Source organism: Punctularia strigosozonata, assembly GCF_000264995.1.
Source record: "Punctularia strigosozonata HHB-11173 SS5 unplaced genomic scaffold PUNSTscaffold_4, whole genome shotgun sequence".
NCBI lineage: Eukaryota > Fungi > Basidiomycota > Agaricomycetes > Corticiales > Punctulariaceae > Punctularia > Punctularia strigosozonata.
Window position 1 is genome coordinate 1,939,011 of NW_006767436.1, and position 19,675 is coordinate 1,958,685.

The 19,675-nt window shown below is 52.2% G+C and overlaps 10 protein-coding genes across 10 annotated transcripts; 7 read left to right on the forward strand and 3 right to left on the reverse strand.

The window, feature by feature from the left end:
- Positions 1-1,135: 1,135 nt before the first annotated feature.
- On the forward strand, positions 1,136-1,723 carry PUNSTDRAFT_132939 (uncharacterized protein; the record flags this gene model as incomplete). Its single annotated transcript, XM_007382327.1, has 3 exons — positions 1,136-1,175; positions 1,231-1,440; positions 1,491-1,723. The coding sequence occupies 3 exons, from the start codon at positions 1,136-1,138 to the stop codon at positions 1,721-1,723; spliced, it is 483 nt and encodes a 160-aa protein (XP_007382389.1).
- A 12-nt stretch (positions 1,724-1,735) lies between these two features.
- PUNSTDRAFT_112672 (Clavaminate synthase-like protein) lies at positions 1,736-3,178 on the forward strand (the record flags this gene model as incomplete). The annotated part of the gene is made up of 5 exons (XM_007382328.1): positions 1,736-1,795; positions 2,069-2,347; positions 2,400-2,695; positions 2,744-2,886; positions 2,943-3,178. The coding sequence occupies 5 exons, from the start codon at positions 1,736-1,738 to the stop codon at positions 3,176-3,178; spliced, it is 1,014 nt and encodes a 337-aa protein (XP_007382390.1).
- A 974-nt stretch (positions 3,179-4,152) lies between these two features.
- On the forward strand, positions 4,153-4,700 carry PUNSTDRAFT_63770 (uncharacterized protein; the record flags this gene model as incomplete). The annotated part of the gene is made up of 3 exons (XM_007382329.1): positions 4,153-4,317; positions 4,379-4,527; positions 4,583-4,700. 3 exons carry the CDS (start codon positions 4,153-4,155, stop codon positions 4,698-4,700), a joined length of 432 nt encoding a protein of 143 aa, XP_007382391.1.
- Positions 4,701-5,291: 591 nt separating this feature from the next.
- Positions 5,292-6,575, forward strand: PUNSTDRAFT_43639 (uncharacterized protein; the record flags this gene model as incomplete). Its single annotated transcript, XM_007382330.1, has 3 exons — positions 5,292-5,713; positions 5,767-5,946; positions 6,002-6,575. The coding sequence occupies 3 exons, from the start codon at positions 5,292-5,294 to the stop codon at positions 6,573-6,575; spliced, it is 1,176 nt and encodes a 391-aa protein (XP_007382392.1).
- Positions 6,576-7,197: 622 nt separating this feature from the next.
- PUNSTDRAFT_43640 (uncharacterized protein) lies at positions 7,198-8,642 on the forward strand (the record flags this gene model as incomplete). Its single annotated transcript, XM_007382331.1, has 6 exons — positions 7,198-7,276; positions 7,347-7,438; positions 7,479-7,888; positions 7,957-8,194; positions 8,248-8,593; positions 8,620-8,642. 6 exons carry the CDS (start codon positions 7,198-7,200, stop codon positions 8,640-8,642), a joined length of 1,188 nt encoding a protein of 395 aa, XP_007382393.1.
- A 361-nt stretch (positions 8,643-9,003) lies between these two features.
- On the reverse strand, positions 9,004-11,903 carry PUNSTDRAFT_142783 (uncharacterized protein; the record flags this gene model as incomplete). The annotated part of the gene is made up of 11 exons (XM_007382332.1): positions 9,004-9,689; positions 9,741-9,997; positions 10,052-10,186; positions 10,237-10,391; positions 10,444-10,521; positions 10,583-10,683; positions 10,732-10,819; positions 10,875-10,983; positions 11,038-11,317; positions 11,371-11,541; positions 11,601-11,903. 11 exons carry the CDS (start codon positions 11,901-11,903, stop codon positions 9,090-9,092), a joined length of 2,277 nt encoding a protein of 758 aa, XP_007382394.1. The 3' UTR covers positions 9,004-9,089.
- A 171-nt stretch (positions 11,904-12,074) lies between these two features.
- On the forward strand, positions 12,075-13,405 carry PUNSTDRAFT_64310 (uncharacterized protein; the record flags this gene model as incomplete). Its single annotated transcript, XM_007382583.1, has 9 exons — positions 12,075-12,251; positions 12,320-12,384; positions 12,412-12,602; positions 12,662-12,704; positions 12,765-12,813; positions 12,865-12,882; positions 12,941-13,028; positions 13,092-13,172; positions 13,230-13,405. 9 exons carry the CDS (start codon positions 12,075-12,077, stop codon positions 13,403-13,405), a joined length of 888 nt encoding a protein of 295 aa, XP_007382645.1.
- Positions 13,406-13,537: 132 nt separating this feature from the next.
- PUNSTDRAFT_64692 (uncharacterized protein) lies at positions 13,538-16,895 on the reverse strand (the record flags this gene model as incomplete). The annotated part of the gene is made up of 14 exons (XM_007382582.1): positions 13,538-14,087; positions 14,139-14,201; positions 14,254-14,464; positions 14,519-14,754; positions 14,803-14,880; positions 14,937-15,202; positions 15,255-15,608; positions 15,665-15,839; positions 15,897-16,021; positions 16,074-16,172; positions 16,220-16,431; positions 16,489-16,558; positions 16,605-16,768; positions 16,823-16,895. Coding segments are annotated over 14 exons (2,676 nt in total), but the record flags the coding sequence as incomplete, so codon positions are not given.
- Positions 16,896-17,162: 267 nt separating this feature from the next.
- PUNSTDRAFT_64400 (uncharacterized protein) lies at positions 17,163-18,237 on the forward strand (the record flags this gene model as incomplete). The annotated part of the gene is made up of 5 exons (XM_007382584.1): positions 17,163-17,368; positions 17,424-17,564; positions 17,616-17,713; positions 17,744-18,112; positions 18,161-18,237. 5 exons carry the CDS (start codon positions 17,163-17,165, stop codon positions 18,235-18,237), a joined length of 891 nt encoding a protein of 296 aa, XP_007382646.1.
- Positions 18,238-18,257: 20 nt separating this feature from the next.
- PUNSTDRAFT_132946 (amidohydrolase 2) lies at positions 18,258-19,561 on the reverse strand (the record flags this gene model as incomplete). The annotated part of the gene is made up of 4 exons (XM_007382333.1): positions 18,258-18,731; positions 18,789-19,209; positions 19,273-19,337; positions 19,388-19,561. The coding sequence occupies 4 exons, from the start codon at positions 19,559-19,561 to the stop codon at positions 18,258-18,260; spliced, it is 1,134 nt and encodes a 377-aa protein (XP_007382395.1).
- Positions 19,562-19,675: the final 114 nt, after the last annotated feature.

Consider the following 19,675-nt stretch of genomic DNA (forward strand, 5'->3'; position numbering starts at 1 on the left):
TCCATGGTGCCAGTGCGCTCGACATCTGCTGCGCCAACGCGCTTGCCCGAGCCCAAGCCCGCGCGTTTGTCCCGGACTGCGCCAATGCGCTCAACGCGTCCGCCTTCACCTGCGTCAACGCGACCAGCTCCGCTGCGCCAATGTGCCTGATGTTTGCTGCGCCAATGCGCTTGCTCTGGACTGCGCCAAGCCCCTTGCCATCCCCCACCCGGCGCACCCGTGCTCGACCCCAACTTGCCTTCAGTGCTGGACTCTGCGGCAGTGCCGTGCTCCATCCCGCCTCGCCGCCGTGCTTGATCTACCCAGCTGCCATGCTTGACCCTGCCTCGCCTCCCGTGCTTGAAGCTGCACATATCCCATGGTCGAAGGCACGTGTTTCCCGTACTCGAAGCTCCCGGCAATGGGTGACGCTCGGTCCCTCGCCCGCTGCTCCCGACCTGCTTTACTCGTGCCCCACTCGATGCCACTCTGGCACCCCACGCTTGGGGTGTGCCGCAGTTGATTCGACATGCTCATCGCAGCAGGCTTGACGCACATGCCATGGGCGGCTGAACTCTAAGCATAGAGTTTATTGTAATGTAATACATCGATGCCATCTGTTTTGGCTCCCCATAAGATATGGCACAATAAGAAGAAGATTGAATCACACATATGTATACAGATTCCTGCACAATGTAATTATAATACCTGATGAATGGATAGTACACATGACCAAATTCTGAAGACATCTAACAAGATGTGACATGAAGTCTGGAGGTTTCTGGTGTTATTTGAACCAAAATATATCATATTGAAGAGATGATTGATGTTACAAATCACCAAAATATGCCCAAAAAGTTCATAAAATTCCACATATTTGTGAACATTTTGTGACAAATGCTCAGGGGGACCTTCCAGATATCCTCATTTTTGTACTTATGTGCTCCTATTAGCTCCTATATGCTCCTATATACTGTAAAATGCCCCAAAATGGCTTTATCTGCATGGATAGTCCAGTAATTACTTGGCATTCCCCCCCTTTATGATACTAATTCCAAGAGGGGGTGTTTCCTGATGCGCTGCTTGGCTTTTGGCGACTACGTACACTATCGCCGCTCTGATCTCCATCTTTGGGTGGGTATCACAACCGATCCCCATGTCACGCCGCTCATCCACCCTCTCCGCTTTCCAGATTCGTCGGTACATTAACCAAGAACCTGGATTACATCAAGAGCTTCGCACGATTCCTAGCCTTCCACCTTGGATTCCAGATCGGCTCCCTTATTTTCTTCTTTGTGAACCTGTTCACCGAAAGCAAGGCCAAAGTCATCGCTGAGTGCCAGGAACGCAATAATGGTGGCAATGATGCTGCATGCAAAGACGTTGCCAACGATACCGCAATCACCAAAGGAAAGGTGGCATTGGTGGTCATCGAGTTAATCCCTCTATTGGTTCAATTATGTGGGTATCTCCGCTGCGGTCGATTGCTTTAACTAAACAAACATATGCAGATGCTGTACTCGTTGTCTTGAGCTTCCAAAAGCAGTTACAGGAGGAGAAAGAGGATTCAGGTGTCAGGACGTTCAGCCTTCGTGCTACAACGTACGACGCTCCGGGTCCCCACTCCGTTGGTTATAAGTACGATCCTCCTTCCGACTCGCGCCCAAGCATGGAGGCAATGCACCCAGAGGTGTCCTATCTGTACGCCGATGCGAAGCATTCCTATGGCAATTCCAATGCATGAGATTGCCTGCATATGGCCTGTCCCGTAATCTGTTGTAGTTTGCTCCAGATACATAAGGTTATAACGGTCCGAGTAAGTACTACCTAATATACCGGCGTTCGCGCGGAAGCGTGGCGATGATCCACGGGTTTGGATCTAACATAACCATAGCCATTCGTCACAGGCTAAAGCCGGATATAGCCAGCTGCCAACAATACGGCTACTCCAGCGCTGATCAACAAGCATCGAGCTTCACCCTTAGGTTACAGCAGTATGACCACCAACACTTCGTCAGCTGCTAGTTGGTCTGGGTTGATACCCACAGTGGACATCTCTCGTGCCCATACAAGATATGACAACTCGGAGGAACGCAGTCAAATCGCTAATGCCATAGTTGATGCCTGCCGTCAAGTTGGCTTCGTGTACATCATCGGACACGGCATCGATGCTGCAACACTCGAAGCCGCGTTTGCGATTGCCAAAAGACTCTTTGATCTTCCCATCGAAGATAAGATGAAAGCCCCTCACCCGTCCGGTGGTGCTGTCCATCGCGGTTACTCCTACCCCGGATTGGAGAAGGTGTCACAAGAGACAAACGCGAGTGTGGATGTGATTTCCTCACTCAGGCAGGTCAAAGATATCAAGGTGCAGTACGGTATGTTGTTTGGGCACATTCACTGGACCAACACAGCTGCAGGAAAGCTACGAGATAGGAAGTGATAACGACGACGAACAACCGAATATCTGGCTTCCTGAAGAGGTGCTTCCTTGCTTTCGGTCATTGACGACTGATTTGTACTGGAAATGCTTCGAAATCGCGAAAGATATCCTTCGATTGCTAGCTCGAGGGCTAGGGCTGGAAGACGAAGATTACTTCGTCAAGCTACACTCAGGGAACTACAATCAGTTGCGGCTCCTGCACTATCCCCCAGTACCAGCTGGAGATATCGAGTCGCATAAGTCCTCTAGGATGCCTGCACACACAGACTGGTGGTAGGTGACGAGTCAAATCTCTGCTGATAAAGGCTGACGCGGGAACAGCACGATGACAATGCTATTCCAAGATGATTGTGGAGGTTTGGAAGTAGAGGTCCCAAATAATCCAGGTGTTTTCGTGCCGGCTCCGCCGATCAAGGATGCGCTCATCATGAACGTCGGTGATCTACTGATGCGATGGAGCAACGGTATGTTGTCCTCTTTCCTCAAGATTCGGCACTAATGTGGTGACCTGCACTTTCAGACTATCTGAAATCAATTCATCATCGAGTAGGCTTGCCGCCTACCGATTTCGGGGATCGTTTCACCGGTCCTGATCGAATGACAAGAGCGCGGTATTCTATTCCCTATTTCGTGGCGCCGGACCCCCGAACATTAGTCGAATGCCTATCGTGCGGCGCATCCCAGACAACGCCGGCCAAGTATCCTCCCATCACCTGGCAGGATTACCGGTTGATGCGTGCGGCTACACAGTACTAAGCACAGGAATGGAACTTTGGATGTAGAACAGTAGCTCGATGTACAGACGTGTGGAACTTGAGGGGACAAATGCATGTCGTCGCGGTCACTTTGGACCTTCGCTCTCGGCAGTGGCTGTACAGTGATCCACCGTTCCCTTGGACAGGAAAAACTGTATTGCGCATTTCTCCCCCCATAGGCTCTCGTTCTTCTTCAACTTAGTATCATTAGTTAGCCGTACATCTTGCCCATCTACCCAAATTTTGTTGGAGTAGTAGGTATCCTACAAAAATTCTGAGAGCCATAATATGGGTGACCCCCTCACAGCCACTTTACCGTTCCTCTGGACAGTGGTTTTCCCACGCCGTTTGTGACTTTGCCGTATTGCCGGTGTGAGCGCGGGAAAGCTTTCTGAGGTTACCCGACAGTCACATGGCTGCCTTCGCTGCTGCTCCGCCGAAGCTTGCAGAAACCTGGAGCGATATTGGGCCCATTAATACATGTACCCTCATGAGCTCAATTGCAGATAGTGCTTTCAACACTCTAGAATCTGAATATGTACACTGATTTGGTGTACAGTAGCTCACAAACCCCTCAGAGCCCAGATAAAATTGAACAGCACAGCCACCATGGTGTTTCCGATTTTTCATTCGAGTAGAGCACAACATATTGTCTATCGGGCTACAAGAGATGGTGAGGATCCATTGGAGGTATATATGGAAAAATAATTAAGAGGCAAGAGTCCGGCGATGTAGAGAAATTAGCCCTTGTCCAAGGGAGTGGTGCTGTCCAGAGGAATGGTGGATCACTGTACTGCCGCGCGAAGTTGGGTCAGCCGAGGCCGTCCTGACCGCCGCTCTCGTTTTCATCACCGCCTTGGTTTCAATCTGCCACTCTCTTATAAAACGTGGGTGTCGCTCGCTGTTCGCGTATCCGTCTGACTCACCATCTCAACTACATAGACTCCTTCTTCCCCTACACTCGCCGTCTCCATAATGCGTTCGTTCGTCGTTGCTCTTACTTTCGTCGCGTCCGCGCTCGCCTACGCCGTCACCGAGCCGAGTGGCAGCCAGGGCTGGACAACCGCTGGCCCTAACGTTCTCTCGTGGAGTACGGTCTCCACGGATGCGACCAATTTCACTGCTGTCCTTACCAATGAGGTATACATCCCCAATCTATGGTGGTTGTCTGTGGCGCGCCTCTGACGAAGTATTGCCTCAGGACCGTAGTATAATGCCCCAGAACAACCAGATTCTCGATGCGCTCGTCCAGGGCAGCTCAAAGTCCATCAACGTGAACCCTCCAAGCGGCGGATTCCCCGTCGGCAAGGGTTTCCGCGTGAACTTGGTCAAGGACACGGATGACTTGAGGTATGCAACGCCAGCTCTTTGCCTCAGCGACCAGAGCTGACTCGTTCCTCTACAGCACTATCTATGCCCAGTCTGACGAATTTTCGATTGTGCAAAGCAGCAGCACTCTCAGTTCTACTACCACAGCACAGCTGTCGTCCGCTTCTGGCGTGGCGGCTTCTACCACCGGGTAAGTCTTACGAAGATCAAGTTCCACCTTATCTAACGAGAAGTCTGGCCCAGAACCGTCCTGACCGTTGACTCTGCTAGTGACTCGGCCTCTGCGACGACGACGGACTTGGACCCGACCGCAACCAACGGCGCTACCACGCTCGGCATGCAGGCCGCCTTTGCGGGCGTGCTCGCATTCCTCGGCGCATTCTTGTTTTAGAAGCATTGATCAAACGCTTCATCACTGGATCACTTATTCGGTCTAATGTTCGCGCGTTCTTTCTCGGGCTTACAACGGCAACCCTGGCCGATTCATTGATTTCTTTTGTAACGGACTACTCTCAGAGTACATACCACTCTCGCTTGTGCAGTACTATACGACCGATGTTTTAGTTGCGCTGACCGTCTAAGACTGTGTGAACGGTTGCGATGCATTGTTTCTGTTCCAGAAATCAAGCGCGCTCAGATCCGAAGAGGTTTCACGCCTTCGGGCCTTCTTCGCCGCATCACATGTACATATCCAACGCTGACAGTGACCGAGTTCCTCTCAACCCTCCTCCTACACATCCCGCCGCCGCGTTCCTCGTTCTCGCCGCTCCAGGCGCACCCTCAGCATGCGTCCTGCACGCACCCTCACGCTCATTTTCGCTGCAGTCCTTTCTTCGTCGCTCGTTTCTGCTCAGGGTGGTCCCTCGAGTTCACAACAAGTCGGACAATCATCGCAGTCAAGCTCATCGCCCGTGTCCACTCCGTCGACGACCACTGTCGAGTCGTCACTCTCGACTACGTCTCCCAAACCCACGCCATCTAGCCAGTCATCGAGCTCCAGCTCGAAAACCTCAGCCTCGACTTCCGTCGCTCCTGTCACTACACTGTCGCACTCTTCCAGTTCCCAAGTCTCCCCGACCTCGTCTACGAGTTCTTCCTCGTCTTCCTCTTTCGTGCCTCAGACTTCCTCTTCCACCTCGCTCACGACGAGTTCCCTTGTTTCGTCAAGCTCGTCGTCGTCGTCGTCATCGTCGTCTACCTCTTCTACGTAAGTTCATAGCGACAATCTATCCGCAGCAATTCACCGATATTTGTCTACAGCTCGTCGTCGTCTTCGACACCAATCAGCACCACCACCTCTGCTACGACGGCGAAGGCTGCCGGCGCTACTACCAGGGTAGGAACGACGCTACACCATGTTACTATTGCCAGTATCACGTCGTCAGCGTCAGCTCTTCCTTCGTCTTCTACTGTAGTATCTTCCGCGTCGACGAACAAAAGGTGAGCATGACTCGCACGGAGAGATTTAGATATCGTAACCTCATTGAGTTGGTAGCTTTTTCGAGAATAAAGGCGCGGTTGCGGGTACCTTCACTGCTGTAGGGGCGGTGGTAGTGGTCATCGCCGCGCTCGCCGCTCGCATATTCATGAAACGCCGCCGCCGGCTGCAAGAGGAGATGGACCAACTGTACTTCGGCAAGTACAACGAGAAGGAACTTTCGGACGACCCTGAACCTGGCATGGGCGGTGCGGCCGCGGACATCTCGATGGACCCTACTACCCACGCTGCGCCCGACGCTTACCCGAGTCGAGACATTCATTATGGAACAAATGCGTATGAGATGCAGACCCAGGGCCAGACAGCTGCGCATCAGGGCTACATTCAACAATACGACTACCACAGCAATGGAGCCGCCGTGTTGGATTACCCTCCTGGCACCCAACCGGCCTTCCCTCCCGGAGCATACGAGCATCAACATCATGCGTATAACGAGTACTACAATGGGCAGCAAGCACCTCCGGCCGAGCAACAGGCGTACTATGAGTCTGGGCCCGTACTCAACCCGGCACACCCGTACTCAAACCCGCATAATACATCGCGCAACGGCAACGCTGCGGCAGGCTATTGAACGCGTCCAGTGTCTCATACAAACATTTTGTTTCCGGTACGCACATCCTCATTCCGAACAACCTCCGCATTCACAGCACGTTCATAGATACCAAATTTTCCTCCCGCTGATGCGGAGTTGTTGCCGCTCGTGCTGCAGCACGCTGATTACTTATGTCTAAGTTATGCTGGAATACCTGTGGTTTGCCTAGCGGAACTGTTCACTGTCCATCTTGTTCTACACGTTATAGGTTACGGATGATGCAGGGGATTGCGGCTCAGAACACGGCCTTCGTAGTGATCATCAATCCACGTTGTCGATTGTAGTAAATATCGTGTCGTGAACAATATATACCAACCAAGGATGGCTTGCCAGATCACCATGACTTCTCCTTCACGCATACGAGATAGGCTGGAAGCTATATAGTGCTAGACCGACTTGTTTTCGCAGTTACTGACTAATGATAAGCTATTCATCCCGGGGGTTTACCGTTTACAAGAGCAAGGGAAAAGGTCGGGTCGAACTGGTCGGCTCTGCATGTCCGGCACTAGGCATCGCTAACTGTAGCTGTGTCTGCAAACCCAATCCCCGGTTTTAATTACCCAACTCGATTTTATAGACGTGCGTCAAACGGTCATGGTCAATGCCCAACATACACATCGTAGATTCTGCACTTGAGGTTAATCTCCCAGCGAGTTGTCGTCGCCTTGCCAACTCCGAAGGTGAGTCAACCAACCGAACGCCCATGGTAATGAGCGAGACTACTCTCGCTTCGTCCTGTACCATTCGTAGTGATCCCTCCTATGATCAGGCTACCACCGGAGACGATTATCAAGATACTTCACGACTCAGGGAATGCTGACACGATTGTGGCATGCGGACAGGTAATCAGTTGACCCCGGGCTCTCAATTAAACCCGTGTAGATAATCTGTCTGCAGGTGTGCCGCTTGCTCAATGACATCGTCAAACAATCTCTGCTTCTCGCATACGATACGGAACTCGGGCATGGATGTTTGACGAATGGCTTTTCTTCACGTTTATCCCTACCCGAGCGACTGCAACTTGTGAAGGAGTATAGAACTTCTTGGGGTCTTGCGCGCTGGGCCAGGGAATATATCATCAAGCAATCAAAAGAAGGCATATTCTGCAACCTTCTCCACGGGCTGATGATGTGCAGATGGCCGACGTCTCTGGTTTTCCGGCAATTACCTTCTCGCTATCGATGCATCTCGGGGTATGCATGGACTTTGAACATGACGGGTCGCGTCATACAGGTCCTGGCAGTGGATTTGGAACAATCGTTGCTGACAGTTGGTGAATGGGATCAGGCAGGGTCGGTCCATCGCTATGAAGTATACGTGGAACATTACCTGAGTTAGCCGTACCTCGTTGCATCCGCAGTTTGCAACCCGGCCCCATGCTTTTCAAACTCTCCGTTCTAAACCTCATGAACGGAACTCCTCATCCACTGGCGGACCACCCTGTGATTACGATTGACCGCAGTACACCTCAAGGTGAAGCCGAATTCTCCATGGACATATGTGGCGGTTATTTTGGCATCCTCTTTGACACGCGCGACGATGACCAAAACCCCCGAAAGTTCCTGGTATGGAACTGGATGAAGGGCTCCTGTCATTTGGTGAGTTCTGCGAAACGGATCACGGGCGATACGTATATGAACGCTGCCTGCAGGACATCAGCGGCGAAGCCATAAAAACATTCACATTTTTGAGTCAGGAACTAGTCATGTTCGCTGGCATCCACCAGGAAGGCGAGCGATGCTTTGCCTTGGAAGTGCACGCCTTGGCAAAGGAACCATCCCCACGGGCAATCGGTGACGGTTCTGCCCTTTGTGTCTTCAACCTACCGGAGTTGCGATCGGGCGCTTTCCCCCTTGACGTGAGCGTTCGGTCGGATCCGTCACCACATTCGACGAACGGTTTTCCTGATGGCCCATTCGGTTTCGACACGGCATCCATCACGTTCGCTATCACGATGAAAATCATACCCGTCATGACCGAGGGCATTGATCTGGAATGTTTTGTTGTCTTCGTGCCTTTGCAGGTCCTCTTGTCACGCATCACTAGCTGCAGTTGCAATACAACTATTGGAATCCACCCGGTGGTACCTTGGGAGGCGTGGGGACCCGACCGCACTCGTCTGCTCTCTATGCCAGATGCTACCCGACTATCCGCCTACGGCACGCGTTTTCTTTCACGCGCCGATGCCAACCACGCCATGTTGTACGATTTCAACCCCAAGGCGTGGCATGGGAATGACCCCTCGCATTATGAACGAATTACCAGTCCTAGCGTCGTTGATAACTGGGTGTTCAAGGCCCCGGTTACCACCATACTACCATACAGTATCTGCACCTTCAAATTACCACCCGCCGTAACCGATCGGCATTGGCTTTTCCTCGGGGAAGACAACATCGTTTGCCTGGGCGTCGGGGACGACGATATAACCGTATTGTCATTCTGACGGTTTGCATGCAGTAGAACCAATGCACACACAGATGTATTTACAATCAGTCAATCTGAATCGGATTCGACGTTGATACCAGGGATCTCTCGATCCTCCTCTTCGTCCTCGCTCATCTGTTGTTCGGTCAGATATGATTCAGCGGGGAACGCAATTGAAGCCCTTTCCGCCGGATTCGATGGATAAGCAACCACGGCCGCTGGAACCATCGGAGGATCGGATATACTTGATAGTTCGACCTCTGGTGTAAGCACAGTAATCGGCGTGGAAGTTTCGGAGGTGCTTGTGGGCGGTTGAATATTGTCAGACGATGTATGCAGCGTAGGCTTCGCAGTCGTCGAGGCGACCATGCCATCTTGTGTGTTGTTGTACTCACTACCAGACGTTGAAACTAATGATTTCGCGTCGAATGTAACGGCGTATTTTGTGGCAGTCAAGGCAGAGGGCGGAATTGGACTTCTCTCGAAAGAAGCATCAGGGGTAGGGGTTGGCGAGATGACTGAGGCACCTGACACTTCGCGTATCTGCCGCTCTTCGTCACCTTCTTCTGCACGGAATAGAGCGAGATGTTCGATGTAGGGGGCAGATCTCAGTAATGGTGGCAAGCGGGGATGAAGCAAGAGATCTATCGTGTGTTCGACACCAAGGCCCTGTGCGAATCCCATCAGCGCGTACTAGATTTTGCTATGACATGGACATACCCAATCCGTATAAACGTCCGCCATCATAGTGTTGATGACAAGACCAAGGCTCTGGCTGATCGTGCCGGAGGTCCCGACGCCGATTTCTGTGCATGTCTGACACACTTTCTTCGCCAGTCGCTGGTGGAGCGTGGCGTCGGGAGAAACGGCCGACGGCAATGTCTGAGCAAGAGCGAGCTGGATGGACAGGATAATGCGAGAGCCGAGCGAATGCAATGAAGGCGAAAGTTGGGAATCCTGCATTATGACCCGCATCACTGCGCAGCGAGGTCAGCCCCTGCCACGGAATGAGCATGATGTGGATCACATGCCATCCAACGCCGCAAGGACGACGTCACCATCTGTTTGACTCGGACAGATGGTCATTACGTTTCGTCGAACCAGTTCATCACCCTCGTACGCTCGAGCTCGCTTCTTTCCCTTTTGACTGTTCGCTTTGCCACTTACTGATTTGATGGATGGGTAAGGGAAGATACCATACTACTTGGCGACGCACCGTTGGCAGCATCTGCACCATCGCGTTGCGCAAGAAGGACGACAAGCGAGGGAAGCACGACTCGGGCGAGGCGGGTGCTTAAACTTGCGTTGCTTGGCAGGCGTGCGTGCCTCAGTAGAGTGTGAACTGTGCGTAGGAACGACAACCGTTGAATTCTATCGCATAGCCTCAGTCAGCATGCTGTTAGAGTTTTGAGGAATTTCCTACGGTGTAAGTGGTTGCTCGAGATGAAAAATGATGTACGTCAAGAATCGAGGTGTATGAGGTGCCAATCGTGGGCCAGTACTGGGTCAGGGGACTGGTTCAGTCTCGTTGTCCGCGCAGTGATGAAACAGCAAATACGCACCGTTCTGCCAAACATTGCAACATATCACAGCCAACGACCCAGATCGCGGGTACTGCAGCAACCTCCAGTGCACGCACCCCTGGATCCACCGTACCGTTCCTCTACAATCATAATAAGAGGCGCACAATCGACTAGAAGACACGGCGAACCCTTTCATGCTCTGTGGACGCCAGGAGTAAGAGAGATAGGCGGGAAAGTAATCCGATAGGCACTTGTACAGGTCGGTGCGTGGTCGCACTTGAACGGATGCCACGTCAATCAGCAATCAACGAACAGCACGGACAGAGCATACCGTAGGAGATCGCATAGGGTCTGCACGCCCCACCGCAGCCGATTCAGATTGAGCTTTGTGACCAACAGAGGGTCGGCGGAGCTATCGAGAGGCGGACGTGGGATGTCCGCTGGTCTCATGAAATATGATCAGCTCCAGTACACGAGGCAGAATGTCGACGTACGATCCACAGGAAAAGTTGTCCTGAGACTTGCATATGCATTCATAACAAAGCGCACGGTCTCGTCAACCGCCTTCGCCCACAGTTGTGAGCCGCCAACCTTTCCTCCAGTAAGATGAAGCACAGCGTACAAGCGTGAAGCGCTGGCTATCATATCATGTGATGTTGTCGGCAATGAACCGTCCAGAACGCGAAGAGAGAGCGCGGATAATGAACCGTATAGAGCGCGATGGAGGTTGGGGTGGATAGTCACCAAATGCGTCAGGGTACCGAACGCGAGGATCTGACGAGTGGGAATGAGCAACATCACAGATGCTTGAAATTGCATGTACAGACTAGAATATCCTCATTATAGGATTGCTCGATCACCTGCATCAGAGCGGCGCTGAGTTTGGGCACTGCTGGCGCCACGACTTGACGGTGGAATTCGGGAAGGTCTGTGGCCGATACACAGATATGTCTGAGGAGGCGTATACTGGCTTTCATAACTGGTACAGATTCACGCCTCTTTCAAGTTATATATTAGATATATTAACGGCTTCTGCGCGTCCGTTGAGTACACTCACGGAGAGTATGGGCTGTGCCACGCCGATCCAGGTTTGGGCAGTTTCGAGCATGAGGGCCTTGGACAGGATTGCCGTACGCAGTGCGAGATTGAGACCTGCCCACCTCGCGCTTTGGATTTTGGAGTGCATGAGCGAGGCGACTCTGGCCAGCCATTTCTGCGAGTGCGGAGAAGGAACTAAGGCATCGGCGGTGATAGCGTCGAGCACGGAATTTAGGTGAAGGACGGCCGAACTATCCGAGACCAGTTGGTAGTTAAGCAGGACCCTCAGAGGGTGCCAGCCTTCCGCAGCGTCCGGAGCCATGTTCGCCCAGATCGCTGTGACTGGTACAGACATGCACTGAAGCTTCAAGAAATTCCTGGGCACCACGATCATTGCCTTGCCCATGTGACCCCGCCATCAGGACCGGGTATTTACCCCGCACTTCGGATATATCTGCTCATTCACCAAGTACTTCCTCAGGCTGCCACCCACATGCTTCTCTTGCCACAGCAGCGCTACATATGCCTTTCGGTGCATATTCGAAGGCTCATTACTACCTCTGCCTCTCGCGAGGCTTACCTTGAAACTCTACCATCTCATGAAGGGATCACTTGCCTCTCGTTGAACAGGCCCCGTAGCAAGAATGCGATCTCCATTCGCATGCTACAGGTATGCGTACTCTCCTTGTGCATATATCTCTGAAACTATTATAGGCTGAAAGTACTCTATGAGTTCAGGAGCTTCATGAGTGCCTGGATCACGTCCACTACGACAAGAGGCAAACATTCCTCCCATTGGTCCAGTCCAAGTGCTGATCCCTCTGTCACAGTACACGGGTGTTGATTATACGATCTTCTTCTTCGGGCGCCTTCTGTGCCGGCGCTGATCTAATTGAGAGGAGAACCATGTCCCCGGTGCAGGTTAACAAGTTTCTTGTCGACCTACGCAATGGACTGCACAAGTTAGAAACTGCACCTGTACCAACTATTGCGGCCATCGACGGACCGGCTTTGGGGGGCGGTCAGTGTTCCGTAGGAGCTAGCTTCAATGCTCTTTACTCATCCGTGCCATGCTGCTAGGTTTGGAACTCGCTTTGGCCGCCGACTTACGGGTAGCCGGTATGTTATAACATGGGATCATTTCCTCGGTGTACTGCCGTGGTGACCTGTGGATGCCAGGGAGAGATGTAACCAAGATCGGCTTGCCAGAAACTAAACTTGGAATCATTCCCGTCAGTGCAGTTGGTATGTCTAGTTCGACCATCCTGACCGTTGGTGACTAGGGGGCAGGCGGGACACAGGTAGCTACGTCGTTGACGATCTTTCTGCTCGATATCCATCAGATCTTGTGTTCATTAGCGCGTTACCCGCCTACTCGGTCTGGCAAAGGCGAAAGACATGATCTTCACTGGTCGCATGTTGACGGCTCAAGAAGCGCACGCGTGGGGTGCGTCAATTCATATGGTTCTCGACGGGGCGAGATCTCATTCTCGTAACCCGCACTGCTCAGGCCTAGTCGATTACGTCTCAGAAGAAGGCTCCTCGGGGTTTTACAGAGCGTTGCAGCTCGCTCAAAGCATTGCTGCAAATGGTACAATGATGGATGCACAATACTTTTCCGACTGATCTCGAACTTTACCCATCGCAGCGCCGCTTGCCCTTCGTGCTGCGAAGCAAGCGATATCAAGGGCACCAGAGCTAGCATTGGAGCCGGGTTTAGACTTCGAACGGGCATCGTACGAGCCCTTGCTTCACAGTAAGGATCGCATAGAAGCACTGGAAGCATTCCAGGAGAAACGCGTCCCGATCTTCAAGGGCGAATAGGGAATAGGGAGGCCCCAAGTCATATATCGTATGTAATACGATGTGCTAAAGGTAGGCGTATCGCCGGCGCGGTTCGCAACAAATACCCATTGATCTCGATGTCACCACTCAGATTTCTCATTAACATTGTACTTATGACGACCCTCCTGATGTTCTCTGGCCCGCCCCAAATGCCCCGTTGGACCATGAGTAGTTACCTGCGAACGCGCTCATACGTGCACCCATGCCGGACGAGATCCCAGCTGAGACCTGCATCCCTGACATCCTATTCGAAAGCCCACCGAACCCGGAAGTTATCGCAGGCATGTTGATGTTTTCGCCGAGACGCATCCGATCGAGGTCAAGGTCCTTGATCATTGTGCTCAGGCGACCACCAAAGCGGTCGCGGAAGCCTAATCCTTTCGCTGAATTGGGCGCAATACTGTCTTCACCGGCACCTTCGCCATTGGGAAAGCCGAGATCGCTGAAAACCTTCTCGACCTGTCCCCAATCCGCGCGTTGAACAAGATATGGCTTGAGGAGTGCCGTGTCGATGCGCCCCAGAGCATTCTCAGTGATGTACTGTTTGAGGACTTCAGGTCGCACGAGGAAGAGGTTTCCCAATTCGCGGAGAAATTCAAACCGCTCGTGTAGTGATGGGAGCGCGAAGCTTTCAGCAACGTCTTGGTAGGACTTAAGATCCCTGTTGGTGTAATGTGGGTCAGTTGCTCCGCGGTCGGTACAAGCGACTCACTTTGCAAGTATCAAGCCGCCTGTAGCGCTTATTGGAAATTTTTTCAAATGCTCAAGCAGCAGCCTGAAGAAGTGACGATAAGAATGAGCACGCCATAATGTATTGCATCACACACCCATTGAATGCAACCCCTATTTCAGTCAGAAATATCTCGAGATTCCTGCCACTAAGATGTTGCTTGGCTGCATCGCGGACTCTCTCCAAAAACTCGCAAGAGGCTATACATGGTTCAGTATTGACCCGGGCGAATGCTTCATCGTCGTTTCTCGGCTTGAAGTCCACGCGCTTTTGCTTGTCCAGCTGTGAACGCAGCCAGGACACGGTGGCTGAAATGGCACCGCGTCAGCGATTCGAGCCGGTGAGACGAAGGTTGCCCTCACTGTCTATGATCAGTTGCATCACGGCGTTGGCAGCGCCTTCAATACGGCTGACTGTTTGGTTATTGAAGACCGCCATCTCGCGACGCACGACGACAGAACTACTGGCAAGCGGGAAAAGCGCAATGTTCACATATTGTTGCCATAGATGGCAGATCAGGTCAACTGAACGCAGGACAGCCAAAATGCTGAGATTGGGCTCTGTCTTGGTGTCGTTAGCTTGAAGCCGAACGCGTGCCCTGTGCAGGGTTATCAAGCTGCAGGGTGAAACTGTAGACTCTGCTCACGTTTCCAGCGCGATTTCGATATAACCAACGCCGAGGGCATCAGTAAGTACCCGGAACAACGAGAAGGTGTGCTTAGGTCTGATGATAACCATGTTCAGGCGCGACAAGCAACACGGTGCACGCATACCACTCACACGTCATTTGGCGAGCTCAGCTCCACGCATCGACCAATGGCCTCTGCATGCCACTTGAGCATCTGCTCGGCAACGTCTATACTCAAGATACCGTCCTCTTCCCGGGCGGGGTCTTCTTCAGGCTTTTCAGCCGGAGCAGGAGTACCCTTGTTTATGCCTCCGAAACGCATCAAAGCAGCGGCAGCAGCCGAGCTAGTGCCAGTGGCGCCTGCTGCGGTCATCATTCTCCCGAACATGGTCGATTTGTCACCTTCCTGCGCTCTCGCCTACATGTTTCGCCTCAGTGGGAGAAGAATGTATATCAAGGGATAGACGCACGTGGTATCGCGTGAAGGCGCTGAGACGATCGCCGTATAGCTCCGCCAGACTCTTGCTCTCCCTCTCTAAATATCGATAGCCTTCAGTATACGGCACAAACAGTTCTTCCATAGCGGTCTCCAGCATGGCTGTCATGGTCTGGGGTCCACCGGAGGCACCTGTCACACCCGCAGCAGTGGCAGCACGATACTCGGAAGTGCCTCTGGGCGCGAGTACAATTGCAGAAAGCTCGTATGTCTTGAGATCATCTACCAGAGCGGAGGTCTGAACATGCACGAGCTGCAAAATACGGAGAAATGCGAGGTCGGATATGGCATTGCCGCGATTCAGCAGGGACTCCATATGTTGTTGTATCTGCACGATGCGTATGAGTCAGGAGAAGAATGGAGCAATCAAATAACGCTACTCACGGACTGCGCGAAAACACGCTGGAGAAATACCTGCATCACGAATGGCGGATTCGGGAAGACAGCTCGAACTATCTCGGCCTCTTGTCCCATTGTGGAACGTATTTCGCTAAGGAGGTCTGCGAGCGCAGTTTCAGACTTCGGGGGGCTGGCATCTGGGTCAGCCAACGAGTTCCAGCTGCGAAATAGTGTATTTATGAGCGGGCTATCGACCGCAGAGAGCGAAGAAACACACAGTGCGGAGTTTGCATTGGTATCGACCCCCTTGGCAACCCGGTTGATGAAGAAGTCATGTTGATTAACGTATACCTGGACGCAAGAAGTCCCGCCGTTGAACTCCAATAACGTTTGGGCGACATGCTACATATGATACGTTCAATCGTCACAGCGGCTCGGAAACGGAAATGCGTACGTTCATCAACTTTGGATCACCTCGCCGATAGCTCTTGTCGAACAGATAGAGCATCTCCTTCTCGAACCGCTCGCAGTATCTGTCGATAGCTTCACGGGTCTGTGGTCGATCTTAATACGACATACTGACTGCCGTGGAATCAATACCTTATCGGCACTAGGAAGATCAACTTCTTTGGCTACCGTGTTCAACCTTCGCAATATGATCGCAACTTGACGTCGGCCTTCTCGTCCGTTTTCTTTCTTAAGGGCGTCCAAGCGACTTGTATCACCGCGAGAGAATTGATTGTAGTAGTCAATGAGGTCATAGGCAGCTTGAGCTCTCTGTCTCTCTAGAGTGATCGATTCGAGTTGCTCGCCTGGCCCCAACGCTCGTCCATCAGAGCATCAAAGGAGGTAGTGCTTGCCATATTCACCTATCCGTATAGCGGTGCGGCCAACTTCGTTCATCTTGCTTTCCATTCCGGAGAAATTGGTGCCTACAGCCTTTCGCATGTTTGAGCGCATTGGCGACTAAGAAATGGGCACCCACCTCAAAGCCCTTATTCAACTCTGCCATCTTCTTCGAATATTCTCGCTCTGCAATACGGACGCTCTTCTCCATTTGCTCGGTGTTTGCTTGAACGTCTTTCCGGATCGTGATAAGTTTGTCCACAGCTGCCTCGAAGTTGGCGATGAAGGGCTTCGGGTCATAGGCTAGTACGGAACAATCAGACAAGGGCTAACTGGAGGAACCTCGATGATACATACGGCCAGAACCTTGCGCAGATTTGCTTATTAGCTGCTCCGAGACCGAGCTGATGAAGTCCTTCACGTCGAATTTGGACTATGTTCTAGTTAAGCGTACGTAACCAGTTATCCAAGTGATGCGAAGAACCTCGAAAGCCTTGAGCTCCAGAGGTGAGTCCATTAAGCGCGTCGCCTGACCCTAGCCGGCAACGCGATATCCTTGATTTGTGTAGATTGGTATATATTACGCGATGAATGAGCAAATGTCGATGAGACCGGAGGCCGGGGTAAAGAACGGAGACGGTTGATGGATATTGACGCGCGCAACGCGCTTACACAAAACCTCATCTTATCTCCAGCCATGACCTCGTACGGCCATCTGTTACCACCTTCATGGAAGGCACAAGTCACTGCTTGGCTAGCTGAAGATGCGCCGTCTTTTGACTACGGGGGATTCGTAGTAGGAGAGGCGGAACGCGAGGCATTCCTGTTCGGCAAGGGCAAACAAACAGCAGTGCTTGCAGGCACTCCCTTCTTTGCAGAGGTCTTCGAGCAATTGGGTTGCCGGTACTATCGCTTCTCGTGATAAAATATCAGCCTTATGTCTAAACAATTTCTCAAGAGTGCAATGGCACGTTCAGGAGGGCGACTCTTTCGAACCAGTAAAACACGTCGCTACCGTTCGCGGTAAGGCAAGGCACCTACTCTTGGGAGAGCGAGTAGCCTTGAATGTCCTCGCTCGATGCAGCGGAATCGCTACCAAGTGACCGCTTGTGTTGATTTATGTGGCCGTATAGCTGACCAGGATATTTAGATCGAAGGCTTATCTGGATGCTGCTCGGAGCTATGGTTACCAAGGAATCATAGCAGGAACACGAAAGACAACTCCAGGCACGGAATCAGCATTGCTTCGTGCTATTCTATCATAAATGATCATTTCAGGCTTCCGGTTGGTCGAAAAGTATGGCATGCTTGTCGGTGGCATCGATCCCCATAGACATGATCTGTCCAGCATGATCATGTTGAAAGACAATCACATTTGGTCCTCAGGCTCGATCACTGCCGCCATCCAAAAGGCGCGAAAAGTAGGAGGTTTTAGCCTTCTCCTTGACGTAGAAGTGCGATCCGAGGAGGAAGCAGATGAAGCCATTGATGCTGGAGCGGATATAATCATGCTCGACAACATCGAAGGCGATCAGCTTGCGCCTGTCGCCAGCAGGCTGAAGATCAAGTGGTCTGGGAAACGCAAATTTCTGTTCGAGTCGAGCGGCAACATAACGGAGGCAAACCTACGAGAACGAGCAATCCCTGGTTTGTCAGGCATTTTGATAACATGAGTGAAGCTCACATGCCCCTCAGAAATTGACATCCTAAGCACGAGTGCCGTACACCAATCCGTGCAGCACATAGATTTTAGCTTGAAGATCCAAATGTAGCGTCACTAGTGGTTGCATGTTCAGACAGTTTGTAGAAGCCCGAATAGTTCTAACGCGTTGCCGCCTCTAACCCCAGCTTTGGCTTCATCGCTCCATCCCCGGACATCTGCTATAGCATCCAAATTCTCCACCACGCTCTGCCATTTGTCCGTGGTCGTAAGGGGAGGGAAGAAAGGGTGATCAGTACCAAACATTATCCGTTTGCTGCCGAAGGACCGGTCTCTCTCGGACAATCCGGTATACTTTGCAGCCCGTGCAATGACATCGCTGACAAACCCCAGCTCTTCCGGACCATACGCCACCGCATCGAAATAGAGTTTGCCTAGGTAATGTCTAGCATCGTGTTTCAGCCGCAAAGCCACGACGGGGTCATGGTCAATGCACGAGGCAAGTCTGGACGACAGTTGAGGTAACGCTCCACCGGAGTGGGCGAGCAGGAGACGAAGAGCAGGATAGCGGTCGAAAGTACCGGAAAGTATCAGACGCGTCGTTGCCTGCGGCAGAAATAAATTCAACACTCCCATCTGTTGACTATTGTGATCAAGACTGACGATAGTGGTTTCGAAGGGGAAGCCAAGAGACAACGGTAGGACGTGACCATTGGGTTTCTCTCCCCATTGTTCTGTTCCGACGCCGTAATGCGGATGCAAGAAGGCGACTAAGCCCGACTGTTCGATTGCAGCCCATACAGGTTCCAGAGCATCATCGTCAAGCCCTCTGCCGATACCTCGTGTACCCATAATGATGCCCTTGAGATGTGGCAGCTTGCTAACTTGCTCCACGGCTTTGAGGAGGTCCGTCGTTGTTACGCCGGGTACAAGAGGCAAAAGACCGAACCCGTACAGCTGGCGCAACGCGCAACCTGCAACGGTGGGTGATGTGGAACAGTACGCTTCTAGGTCTTCGTTGAGATTCTGAGCGAGTATCGATGCGTCGCGCGGGGGTAGGAAGTCTAGCCAAGGGTTTGCAGAGCTGAAGCAGGCTGGAGGGTCAGCGTTCAATACAAGCACTGAGCCCAGAGCGATCAACCCGTACCTCACTACGGAAATGTCGATGGAATGTTTCGACATGAATTGAAGCTTTTCCTCCCTGTCCCAGTACTGAGCAACGTTCAGGGCCCAGCGTACCATTGATTGAAGCCACGGTGTACCTGGGGCCCAACAGGTCGTCCGCCGCTCGGTTCATTATCCAAGATAAGCAAGCGCTCTTCACCAGACTTTCCTGTTGATATGCGAGGAGCACTATCACGCGAACGAAGTATGGAGGCATAACGCGGCAAGTAGACATGGGTATGGATGTCGACCAGCAGTCTACGGGATGCCATGGCGAGCTTGATGTCACGGTGGAAGAAGCGCGCGCTCCTCAGTGCTTGCCGCGCTTCGTATATCCAAGTACTTAATCCCATCCAACATCAACAGATCAACTAACCTGAGTGCTA